The 13,228-nt window shown below is 39.7% G+C and overlaps 1 protein-coding gene across 4 annotated transcripts in view; it reads right to left on the bottom strand.

Annotated features, from left to right (window-relative positions):
* Nucleotides 1-13,228, bottom strand: part of glsb (glutaminase b) — a 50,428-nt gene that overhangs the window by 5,237 nt on the left and 31,963 nt on the right. For 2 of the 4 annotated variants that reach the window (XM_074658402.1, XM_074658403.1), the window contains exons 15-16: nt 1,953-2,014; nt 953-1,029 (exon numbers count right to left, since the gene is read on the bottom strand). In XM_074658402.1, coding sequence (XP_074514503.1) covers nt 953-1,029; nt 1,953-2,014 — 139 coding nt within the window. Of the gene's footprint in view, nt 1-952; nt 1,030-1,952; nt 2,015-6,732; nt 12,667-13,228 lie in introns of those variants that run through there. The other 2 variants (XM_074658404.1, XM_074658405.1) reach the window with 2 other exon arrangements.

Raw genomic sequence — 13,228 nt, 5'->3', positions numbered from 1 at the left:
AAAGTACGAGGACAGCCAGGAGTTATGTGATGGCTGCTGAACATCCTAGCCCAAAACCATGAGCATTAATACGCTGGTATCTCAGCCTCCACTCTTCTGGGAAGGCTCCAGCAGATGAGGACTTTCATTTGTCACGTTAAAACAGGTAAGGGCCTTCCCCAAATAGTTGCCATAAAGTTGAAAGTTCAATATCAAATAAATAAATACACAAATAAATAATTATGCCTATGAAATAAATCCTGAAATACTGTAAATAAATGAGGCAATAATATTCACATATATAAAGAAATGTAAAGATAAATATATAAATTAGTCAATATAGTTAAATACATAAATGTTTTGAATTTTTTAAAAAGGACATTTTTCAAAGGACTGTTAGAGGAGGACTATAAGGACTTTTATATATTTCAGGGGACATTTATCTATAAGTCCACATTCATTTATATATTATTATTTTAATTTCAGGGGACATTTATCTATAATTCCACATTTATTTATTCATTTCAGGGACTTTTATTTCATAATTTCACACTTACTTATTTCAGAAGATATTTATTTCATAATTCCACATTTATTAATTTCAGGGGACTTTTATTTAATAATTTCACATTTATTTATTTTTATTTTATTTTTTTATTTTATTTTAGTCCCCTGATATAAATTAAAGTAGTATTTATTTCAGGATTTATTTCATAGCCATATTTATTAATTTAATATTGAAAGAAATGACATTCCATACGAACACCCCTGCTGTTTAAAATATAAATATGAACATTTCTCATCTTTGGATATAAGGCCCCAGACCAAAAATACACAAAATATGTGGACAGGGTTGAGCATACGTATTATACTTTTTTTAAAATCAGATTTTGATGCACGCTGAATGATAAACATTGTATGACAGCTGCAGTGCAAATAAAGATGAACAGGTTGATGTTAGGCTGCACATTACCTTCAGCTGCTGCCACATGGAGGGCCGTTCTAGAATCGTAGTCCCTCTGCTCCATGTCCATGGATGACAGCGCAAACCTACACACAAAAGGTTGTGTAACTAGTATGCAGAAGTACCTTCAATTATTGCATTTTTTACAAAAATGACATGTATTATATAAGCTGCCATAGCTGTGTCATTGGTAGTTTACCATCATCACCATAAATCATTTCCTTCTACTTAAAGGTTCCCTGTGGAGGTTTTGACCTCAAGAAGTGCTGTAGTGGCCAAACGGTGGTACTACACCTTCCGTGTCCGTCACGTGTTGCCATTGGGCCCTAAAAGACTTTTTCCAATAGACTCACATTGGGAAAGAGACGTCTGTAGCTCAGCGGATAATTTTTTTTTGGTAAATCAACTTCCCAGTATGAACACTCCAATAGCCCTTATTTAAATCATTAGGTCCTAAAAGTTGTAAAATGCACTAATAGCTGAATCCAGAGTTATTTCCCTTCCTCCTTTCATGTGAATGAGACCCAGACCGAGGCTGGAGCGAGGGCTGGGAGGCAGAGTTAAAGGAAACACTACTACATCTGCTCTATGGGCCCAGTGGATGAGGAAGATCGCCGTATGATCCGTGTACTTTATCACTCAGCAGTCGAGCCATTTTGGCTTCATGCGCCACTGAGCAACTCTCATAGGAATGAACGGGAGCCCGCCTCCAATGCTGTATCAAGCTATTTTTTTATGATGAAGGAAACGCATGCGTGACCTCAAGGACACACACAAGTTTTGGTAACAGTGAATCTAAAACTGTTTGTTTAAATGAAAACTCCACTGATCAGTTAAACTTCTTTCAGGTTCCTCTTTCTGCCACTCGAGGTCACCAAAGCTGTCTCACTCAGCTCAGAGAGGACAGAGAGGAGAGGTCGGAGGTTTTTCAACACCTTTCTGTGTTTGCACAGAGTTTACATTTTGGGAATGGACTCCACTGGCTGAAGAAAGAGTGTGAGCTGTTCACCTCCTCAGTGCAGAGACGTCTCCTGTGTAGGCAGCAAACAGCAGGTTGATGACAGACTTGACCTGTGGACGGAGACACACACAGAGAGAGAGAACATTTGCAGACGGATCACACACTCAGTATATTTCCACTACCGCTCCACCAACTCCAGCTACCTATAGGAAATTAGACCAAATTCTATTAGTGTTTTCATGAGGGACCAGTGGGTACGAAACAGACTGAATTCCCCTCAATGCTGCTTAGAAATGAAGTTTCAGTGTCATTCATTCTCACAAATAAACTTAAAGGATGAGGCTGGTTTTACTCTATAGTTCTCTTATTGTCAACAGATGGCGTGAAAAACAAAAACCAACAACGTTAGTCCATCTCTCAGTATTTCAGTCTACCCAGCCCTCTCTGGGCCCCTCAGTCCCAAGCACATTTCTTCCCACTGAATAATTCGTTTTAAAAACTGCTCACAAATATAGTTTCATAGTAAAAAAAAAGGACAAGATCATCTCCTAAAACAGCTGGTCACTGTACCTTTTAGCAAACATTACGCAATCAGGAGTGAAACAGTGCATTTGTTTGGGACTATTTTCTGCAGAGGATTAATCCACATTTGGTGCTCTAGTGCAGTGATTCTCAAAGTGGAGTCTGTGGCACTCTGTCAGGGGATCTGCAAAATAATGAGCAATAAATTATAAAATGCTGTATCATTAAAAAGTACATATCTACAGATGGGGACCATTTGCAGCAATAAAACAAGCACATTTTGTCCATTACTACCACCCACGCTAGCTTTGTGCTGTCAGAAACTCTGATATGATTGTGACACACAGAAATAAGTTCATTATTTAACTGACAGTCAGCTTTAGACTGGTTAGTTTAATTATATATTAGGAATATGCCAGTCTTGCTACTGTTCATTTTCTGAACGCTTTTAAGATCAATTACTACAAATGTCGGATATAAATGCTGTCAAGTTGAGTCTAAATGCATCTTCATCACTCTCTGTTTAAAGGTATTTAAGTGGTATTTATATTCAATAACATTGGGCATTTACCTGCAGTGGGACTAATAAAGGATTATCTCATCTTATCTTAACATGATTTAGATTGGAATGTGTTTCTGTTTATCACTATGACACAGGTCGGAAGTATTTAGGTTGAAAAGTTTTAGAATACAAATAGCTCCAATGGCATCTAAGAGTATAAATGGTAGTAAGCATGATGCTGGCACCAAAAGAGTTTGAGAACCCTTGGTCTAGTGAGTAATAGTGGCAGCAGGATGGTGTGTGTGGGACTGAGTCTAAATAAACTAAAATACTGAAGGAACATGTCACCCAGTTCAACAGTGTGACTCACTGATGTGTTTTTAATTGATACACAGACAGAACTCGTTAGTAGGATCAGTTCATTGATGGCTTTGTTCTTTTCACAGGATTTGTTGACGGTCAGTGAAATATAGAATTAAACTTGAGGTTGGATATTAATACCCTAAAGCTGATCTTCACCTCAGCTGACTACCACTGCAGACAGAGCCACATCTACTCAATTATAAGAGCAATGTAACATACAGTCACATGGCACCGGAAGAGAGAGATGCCTGCATCCATTAAGACTTACCATCAAACAGGAATGAGTCATTTTCTATAAGCAAAACTTCAGGAGTTGAAAACACACAAAGAAACACTGGAAATATTAATGAGAATGGATTTTTTTTTAGTGGAGCAAGACAAGACAAGTGATACCTGACAAGACAATATAAAATACAGTGGGTGACATGACAGGGTTAACACGACAGGGCAAATCTAACGAAACAAACATCATGAGACAAATAACAGATGTAGCTGGAAGGGGGAACAGCTCCCAGACCCATCGAGAGAGAGGTGGTAATACTTCTCTGCTGAGCAAACCTCTTTTCTATACGCACATTATCTGGAAAAAAATCAGCCCCAACTGTGGTCCAGTGCCTGTCTCTTTAAGAAAAAGCCCAGGGGGACAAATAGGTGCATACTTCAGCACTGCGAGAAGGACCACGAAACAACAAATAGCCCATATTTCAGCCCATGCAGTAAAAGTAACCAGTTCACCAGTTACAACTCTTAAACAGTTTCAACTCTTAACGCTGAAACGAACATCAAAGTAGTTGAGAAAAACACTTATAGCAAATACTCTTGCAAAAGATGACGTCAAGCTTAGACATGCATGAGCAGAAAGTGCGACGGAAGGGACGGAGACGAAGAGGAACACTATTGGGCCTCAGTCCAGTAGGGCTCATTAAGAGGCCCTCACCGCTGCAGAAACTGGTTCACAGTGAAAACATGTTAAAACACGCAAGAGACACAAACATACAGAAGCAGGAGACTTCATTCTCACATCCCTCTATCTCTGTATGCTGGTTAATCTGAGGGTGGGATTACAGTTAGTTCAACGGATATTTACTTTGATCATAATTTATTTCTTTTCAGATAATTTCAGAATTTGGCTCAAGAATGCAGAAGAGCTTTGATCAGATTCGGTCTGTTGGTAGATCAAGACACTTACCCGAGGGAAGAGTTTTGGACCCTTTTATTTGATCTGTGATATGTAGTGAAACCTCTCATGGAGTTGAGGCTGATTTAGTCAGTTGCCCCTTTTCACACAGCCTGTTCGAGGCGGGAATGTTGCGCCGTTATTCCGCCTCGCTGTTCTGTATGAAAGGTACGGACACGGAATGGGGGGACAGTAGTCACAGAGCCGAGCTGACGTCTGTGTGATAAGGACAGCCAGCACGGCGGGACTACACGCACACACACACACTAGACGCCGCCGTCTATTGTGTAACACGTCACGCCTCTTTTGCTCCCGGAATGCTGGCGTGCTATCTAAAATCACACACCGGGGCAGCATTATGCCGCCGTTGTTTGGTCTAACATAATGGTAGATCTTGTTTACAGCAGTATTGCAGAATCTAATGTTCATCTCCCCAACCTTTCTCTCTTGTGACCCCTGAAAATAAAGTTATGCCATCTTGCGACCCCTCGTCACATGGCCTCTTCAACCTAAGACTTCCTTCTCAGATTGTTTCATTTCATAAAATTACCCAGTAACTCCTGAGTAAAATCCTTGATTAGAAAAATAATTTTGTGACCCCATGGGCGGACCCGACCCCCATGTTGAGAACAACTGCTCCAGGTTATGGGCAGGTCAGCCAAACTCTCTTCCGGTTTTATTTGAATAAATCAGGTACAATTTTGAACTTTTGAATTTTGAATTTTTGCACAACTGTAGGTCATCAGGTGCGTGGGAAAAGACCTTAGGTCGACAATATAGAACAAAAACACTCCCGCAGACTGTCCTCTGCACTTATATTGTCCTCTGCACAGACCTTCATCAGGTTATATGTATCGAAACGTTATTATTAAATATGTCTGACTGCAAGTGTGCGTGACTCTTTTGCATGAAAAAGCAAAGATTAGGGAGTAGGGAGTATTTCTAAACCAAAGCAGGGGGACTGGTGGTCCTTCCCCAGAAACATTTGAGTTTCAGAGACTTTGTTTCCTTCATTCTGGTGACTTTTAAAGAATAAAAAAAACAAAGTAATAGTTGTAAGTATACTGCAACAGCATTTTTATATTAAACTTTTAATTTTACCTTTAATTCTCAGGAAAGAAAACTGAATAATTCACCCCTCTGGCGTAAACTTGGCGTGTAAATCTCTGGCATAAACTAATATTAATCAGTTTTTATTCATTTTTTGCTCCTGCTTGAGTATTTCTTTCAGACAGCTCTCTCCATTTCTCTCTCCGTCTCTCACTCACTGAAGGTCGTTTCAGACACAACGCGACAACGACACCACTGCGCTCTGAACACCATTATTTCCAATGGTTTCCGCTGCGCCACGACGGCTTTTCGCTACGACGAGCAAAGCCCGACTTCGGGCGCTGCACGCTGTGATGTTCGCAGAACCCAGCGGCGAGCGCAGCTCAAACATGAGCTCAAACTGCGCTGTTTCACAAGCATAGACTGCTCTCTTCTGACATTTGGTGTAGCTCTAATGTCGTCTGGGTGGAAACAGTGGAGCTTATACACGCTGTACTGTGCCGGAAACAGGTTGAGATAACGAAAAGGAAAAAAAAGTGTTTAAATTGCCATAAATCGGGAGAATTGTGACCCCGCGAGGAAACCGGGAGAGGGCAATGAAAAATGGGAGCCTCCCGGGAAAATCGGGAGCGTTGGCAAGAATGTCTGTTTGGCGACCCCTAAGATTTATCCTGTGACCCCTCGGGGGGTCCCATCCCCCAGGTTTGGAACACTGGATCTACAAAATGTATCTATGGGGAATTACACAGTGACCTTTCAGAAAAGCCTTTTCTGTTCAGTGAATCAACATCTGCACGTTGAAACAAAAAACATGACCAGGTATATATAATAATTGGTCTTTTTTGACATGACCACTATGAGTCACATAAGTCAGAAATATAAAAATAACCTGCTGGTAACAGTTTGTGGTTTAGTGCATAAACAATCTAACATGTCCTGCAGACTTTTACTGTAATGCATTCAAGAATAAAACCCATGTTTCTATGTGACACACACACAGTTGCCTTTGAATATGTGACTTGAGCTTGTTTCTCTGGTAGCAGAGACCAAACTCACTGCTGAGGCTTCATGAATGCAGTGTGCCATTTAAAAATCCAAAGGTCCTTTAAGAATATCCTGATTTAAACACTTCTGTCCAACTACTGAAGTGACGGCGATTGTGGTGGTTGTTGTTGTTGTTGTTAAAGAACAGTTACGGGCGCAGAGCAATGAGATGATATATAACAGCGCTTTATTAGATTTTATACAAGGGACACCAAGGCTAAAAAAAAAATCAACAAAATCTTAACACCACTTTCACTGTCGTGTCTGCAAGTCCATCACAGCCAAAGAAACTTGGGGATTTGCTCAGAATAGTGAAGGAAGACAAGTTCAAGCAGACAGGACAGTGCATGAAGAGACTTGACATACAGAATTACAGCCATGTGGACAGAGAAAAGACAAGTCATGAGCTTGGAACTGTATGGCTTCATCTACTCTGTTTGGGGACATTTACAACTCATGTAACAACTTTCCAAATGTTTAAATTTGTATTTTCACAATCTTTTTCAGCAATCAGCCATAAGATCGGCTATACATAAATATCTTAATATCTGACCAAAACATTAGAGAACCGTACAATTCCAAGCTCACCAAATTGCAATGGTCGTGATAGTTTATAAATTCATATGCAATTTCCATGTCACAAATAAAATGTGTGTCCAAATCAACATAAATAAAGACATGTAGAATGTAATCAAATGAACTTAAGACATACTGATTACATGGGATTAAAAACATATTTATCAAATCATACAAAAATATGCATGCAAGAGGGAGAATGTGGATTCACAGAGGAAAAAAAATGAACAGCAGGAACAATTAAATACATGACAGGAATCATAAAAATCTGATGATCTCCATGGAAATACTGGTAACTGTATTCAAAAGCCCTCCCCCCCCCGGTCATGAGTTAAGTTGTACAGAGTAATAATCACAGTCTGAGGAGTTGCCGATTACAATCTTAAAGTAAGAAAGGTCATTTACCCTCATGCAGCATTAGGCTTGTTTGTCATTCTGATTTAAAGCAAAGCAAAGATGGATAATCAGCTCTGATTGGTTGCTATAAGGTTAAATCTGTCTTTGGTCCAGTCGTGTAGACATGTACAGTAGGCAGCACTGTATTTCAGATGCTGTGCCAACGGCCCTATACTGTAGCAGCAAAGAAAAAGAGGCTCGCACATTGTTTACCAACCGATTCCTTTCACTCTCATAACAGGAAGGCAAGCCCACATGACTTTGTCCAAAAATCACAGACAGCTCAGGAAACGGAGGTTGAAAGGAGGAGGTTGAGATGAGGTACTGAAATGAGAGTCACTCTTGTAGGGACGCACCGACTCCAATAACTGGATCTGGTATCGGTGACAATGGGGCCGATCTATTCAATTCAATTCTATGTTTATGTACTATTTACATTATAGACTGGAATTTTAATTCCCGTTTAAGTTTTAACCAATTTATTACTGCATTAAAAAGGTTTACTCTTGAATTGTAATTCCAGTTAATTTTGAAGATTTCTTACCGAGTTGCTGGTGTATGATTTATTATTTTAATAATAAAGAACAATAAAATACATTTATATCTATGTATGTATTTGTTACATTTTGTTTTGCAAAGTTAGGAAAGCAATATTTAAGTCCAGCCGGATGTTGCCTTACACATAAAAGAATGATCCCAGTCACTTCCACACAGTGAGGCATACAGCTTATTGATTAAACACTGGTATCGGATCGTTAGTCGGTATCGATCGATACCCAAAGCCCAGGTTTCGCTATCAGTATCGGGACTGAAAAAGTCGGACCGATGCATCCTTACTTGGAACTCGATCACATCTGAGGGAATACCGAGTATTCATAGCTCATTTAACGGAAAATGAACTAAACCAAAATGAAGCAAGCTTCATCATCATATCGATTACATCACCGCTTCTGGATATCCCCATTTAAAGTTATCATCCTTAATCCACCTGCGGTTACTGGTGGTCGCATTAAGAACGTCTCAGAGTTCCATTCTTAGTGATGTTCTGGGAATTATGAAAATTTGACGTCTTTTCAATAACTTAATATTTATAATTAGTTGTAATTATTCTTGAACTAATACAAATATGTAATATATATTACGTCATTATGATGACATATGCATGTGCCAGCCCTTGTCTTCTTAATTTCATCCAGCACATGCATGTGTCATTTCCTGAGAATCTCTTGTGCATGTGTACACAATTTTAAATGGCGGACTCCGCCACTGACAATACAAACTGCTGTATAGAAAGGCAACTAATGAGTTAAAATACATTTAATGGTTATAGCAGAAGGAATGCCCGCCATAAATTGTATCAAAAATTGAGTTTGATATGATGAAAGTTTTAAGGATTATAACTAAGCACCGTCCAAATGATACTCATTTCAGTACTTCCTAAGACAGTCCACGTCGTAGCCGACAAGTAGCCAACAGGCCCAACTCAACTTCTTGTTTTTATACAGACCAACATTTCCGAGGAGCATTACTGATGACAGAGGCTTTTGTATACTTTGTACCTCCATATGATAATGAGCAGTAACATGAAAACAGAAAAAAACACTAACAGAAGTCCATGACATAAAAAAAAAATAGCACAAAAGAAACACATACCATAACAAAGTAATAATAACACGGTATCTTTGGCTCGAGCAGCCATCACTTTAAGCTTAATTCAAACCCACTGGAAAACACCACACACCACTTGAACAGTTTTGACAGTGATTGAATAGCAAACACATTAACGCACCCCCCCCAACTACAGTCACAGTAGAGCGACGTCTAAGGCAGCTGCTGACAGGACATTCATGTGCAAGTAGTTCCATTTCCTGGAGGAGACAATATTATAAATTCGGAACGTCTGAAGTGTATTTTCAACACACATCCTGGTCTGCTGTTGAGGATCATCACTCATGTACAGACACACACAACTAAAAAAGCTATATACACACCTGCCACTATGTACATTCAGAAGTACAGTAAAATATGTATATGGAAAGAAGTTTTGATAATGTACACGCTTACTGGAAGAGTTGAAAACTTTACAAACAATACTGTTTACGTGTTGTGTGTGTGTGTGTGTGTGTGTGTGTGTTGGCATACTGACACTCAAAACACACACGTTTTTGAGGATACAGATAATCTAGGGCTGTCAATCGATTCAAATATTTAATCGCGATTAATCACACGATTGTCCATGATTAATTGCAAATTAATTTTGATCTGTTCAAAATGTACCTTAAAGGGAGATTATTTAATACTCGTATCAACATGGGAGTGGGCAAATATGCTTGCTTTATGCAAATGTATGTATATATTTATTATTGGAAATCAATTAACAACACAAAACAATGACAAATATTGTCCAGAAACCCTCACAGGTACTGCATTTAGCATAAAAATATGCTCAAATCATAACATGGCAAACTGCAGCCCAACAGGCAACAACAGCTGTCAGTGTGTCAGTGTGCTGACTTGACTATGACTTGCCCCAAACTGCATGTGATTATCATAATGTGGGCATGTCTGTAAAGGGGAGACTCGTGGGTACCCAGAGAACCCATTTACATTCACATATCTTGAGGTCAGAGGTCAAGGGACTCCTTTGTAATTGGCCATGACAGTTTTGGAGTTTGGAATGTTATTTAGCCTCCTTTTGCAACAAGCTAGTATGACATGATTGATACCAATGGATTCCTTAGGGTTTCTATTTGCATATGATGCCAGTATCTTCACCCTAGATCTCCGAAAGATCGATTGCGTTAAAGAAATTAGTGGCGTTAAAACGAATTTGTGTTAACGCGTTATTATCGCGATAACTGTGACAGCCCTAGGATAAACATTTCTGGTTCAGTGGACTTGAGGTATCTATCTGATTTTGATAGCAGCTTATTGATATTGCAGTTCCAAGTTTTTTCCCTCCCCTCTGAAGGTGTGCTATCCAAAAAAACTAAACTAAACTGTTACAAGATGGGATTTCATAAATTCCACCTCCCTCTGCTGCTGCTTTGTCCCCCCTTAAAGCTTTAAACCATTCATCATATCAATCATTGCTGTATTTTAAATCCGCAACGCTCTATTTCTGTAGAAAGCAGCTTTATTTCTAGACTAAGGCATCCTGTTTCGACAAATCTTTGTGTGTGCAATGCAAAAACACAGGTTGACGGTTTTGGAATGCAGCCCAGATAGAGCCTGCAGTCACCTGCTCACAGCAGAGGAGTTAAAGGTGGTACAGTATGAGGACTGGTCAGACGTATGCAGGCTACGAGGGGCTTTACCTGGAGGTCGCAGCAATGATCACACGCGCCACCCCTCTACTGACGTCATATCGAGTATACTCACTAACACTGACATACATGGCAGCCAGCCCCACACACACACACACACACACACACCATCTTAACTTAACAGCAGCTCAGAGTGATGCAGCCAGTTGAATGAGGACAATCAAGTTAAGCGAGTCTCCAGGAGGAGCCTCACCCCTCTGCTGAGCAAACCTCTTTTCCAAACCTACATCATCATCAGAAAAATCAGCCCCAACTGTGGTCCAGGCACAAATACTGACAGGTTAAAGGGGACATATCATGCTCATTTCCAGATTCATACTTGTATTTTGGGTTGAAGTCGTTTCTCTTTTCAATATGCCATCTCTGTTTCTGTCTCGTCACATTAGCCGTGTTTCTCAGTTGTCAACTTAACGTCTATTTTTATTCTATTTTTTTAAAAAGGTATGGAGGGAGGCACAAATGATGCTATATTTCAAAGTCATTAAAATGACAGTTTACTATTAAAAGTAATTAGAGCACATAGAAACGTGCAGTAAAAATCTCCTGCAACCCTCTTTGCATATAAAGTGACTCCAATGGGGGGGTTCCAACTAATCTCATTTCACAAATGTCTGCATTTATTCTACTTCAGACATCTGTAGGCAAGTATAATTTCTTTCAGAGCGTAACCACCTACACAAAGATGGTACAGGTGCTTGTATATTGTGCAGAAAAATATTCTACTAGAGGATCGGAGGCTAACTGTCTGTAATTATCTCCTTGGTTCTTAGACTGTGTCTCTGCCAGAAGGCTGAGAAACTTTGCACAATCATGATACGAGTGCCTCATAAGCTTTCTATTTTGGGGATGATTTTTCCTTTTAAGGTCCAGCATGTTAAGATTGGAAAAGCAAAATACCTGCATTATTAAAAATCCCTTCAGAATTCACAGCTCATGTTTCTTTTTAGGAATGAGAAAGTCATGATACAGTAACAATATTCTCCTTCTTCCCCAAAGCTTTCCCTCAATAATCCAAAAACACATTCCGTTATACTGCTATTTTCATCGTGTACTACGGTACATCCAGCATCTGTATTTAGCGTCTTTGGCCTCAGTGAGAGCTACAGTGAGCAATGCTCACTAGAAAGTAGTCTGAATGTATATTTTAAGACTGTTGGTCTAATAGCTGGCTGTACTGGAGCCCCATTACGTGCAAACACACGCATACACTTTTTTGTTGTTGTTGTTGTTGGTCAAAATAAAACTGAATTTCAAATCAACCCTTAGCCTACATTTTTGAAGAGGATTCTGTCAAAAACACACTGCAATAAAGTGGCTGATATGAAACAAGAGCACAACCTGTACACTGTACACCAGATCCTACAAACACACACACACACACTAAGGCAACCAGCAGGCGGAGGCTCGAGAGTTCATTTGGAATTCAGAGCAAAATTAACAAGCAGCAACTCGTCCCATTCTTCCCCGTCACATATAAAAACAAAAGAAGCTTCCCAGTCCGTCCTCATTTCATGAGCAATAAATAATCCTCTACATAATTTATGTATAAATATTCAAGGGTGAGGAAAGGTGGTGGTGGTGGTGGAGTAGTGAGAGATCAGTAGGGGTGTGGGTGTGGGGGACAGACGGGTCTCCTTTTTTTATATATATATATATGTTTCACTCGGCGACTTTGTCCATCCTATAGACTACAGTGGTGGAGCTGTCCTGGTGCGACTCAGTGGGGGACACCTTTTTCCAAAGAGGGGCTTTCAGAGCTAGCTCCTGCTGGAGGCTCTCGTAATCCATGGGTCCGAAGGAGAACTGCTGTTTCAATTGACACGAATGACAAATTAGTTTCGCTCCTTCTCTGTGTGTGTGTGTGTGTGTGTGTGTGTATGTAAGTGGCATGTAGTTTGCTGAAACGTCTTTTGAAATACCAGAGCCAAAACCAGTGGATTTAATTATTTACTGGCAAAACTGCACAGGTTTCAGCACTTCTAAAGGTTCTAAAGCTGACAGACTTTGGCTCTAGATTTTCATCAGTGTGGGCCTCCATGCAGGGTTGTAATACTAATAATAATATAATATAATTAAAATATCTTTTGATACGCGGGCCAGCGTTAACATCCATGTTTACTTCCTGACAGCTTATTTCATTCACATCCCCTGCAACAGGAAATAAACTGTGACACATTTGTAATGTTTACAGCTGTTAAATGGTCTATAGGTTTCATCCGAAATCAAATGAGGTTGGTATGTGTTACCATGGTTATGTGTCTCTAACTGGCAAGGGGGCTCTCAGTTCAGTGCGTCCGAATAGACACACAGGCCTACTACTGTTTGTTCACACAAAAGTATGTTGAACGATAGTACACACATTGGAGTA

Source organism: Sebastes fasciatus, chromosome 14 (assembly GCF_043250625.1).
Source record: "Sebastes fasciatus isolate fSebFas1 chromosome 14, fSebFas1.pri, whole genome shotgun sequence".
NCBI classification, from domain to species: domain Eukaryota; kingdom Metazoa; phylum Chordata; class Actinopteri; order Perciformes; family Sebastidae; genus Sebastes; species Sebastes fasciatus.
Note: the sequence above shows the minus strand (reverse complement) of the source record. Positions and strands in the feature narration are given on the sequence as shown.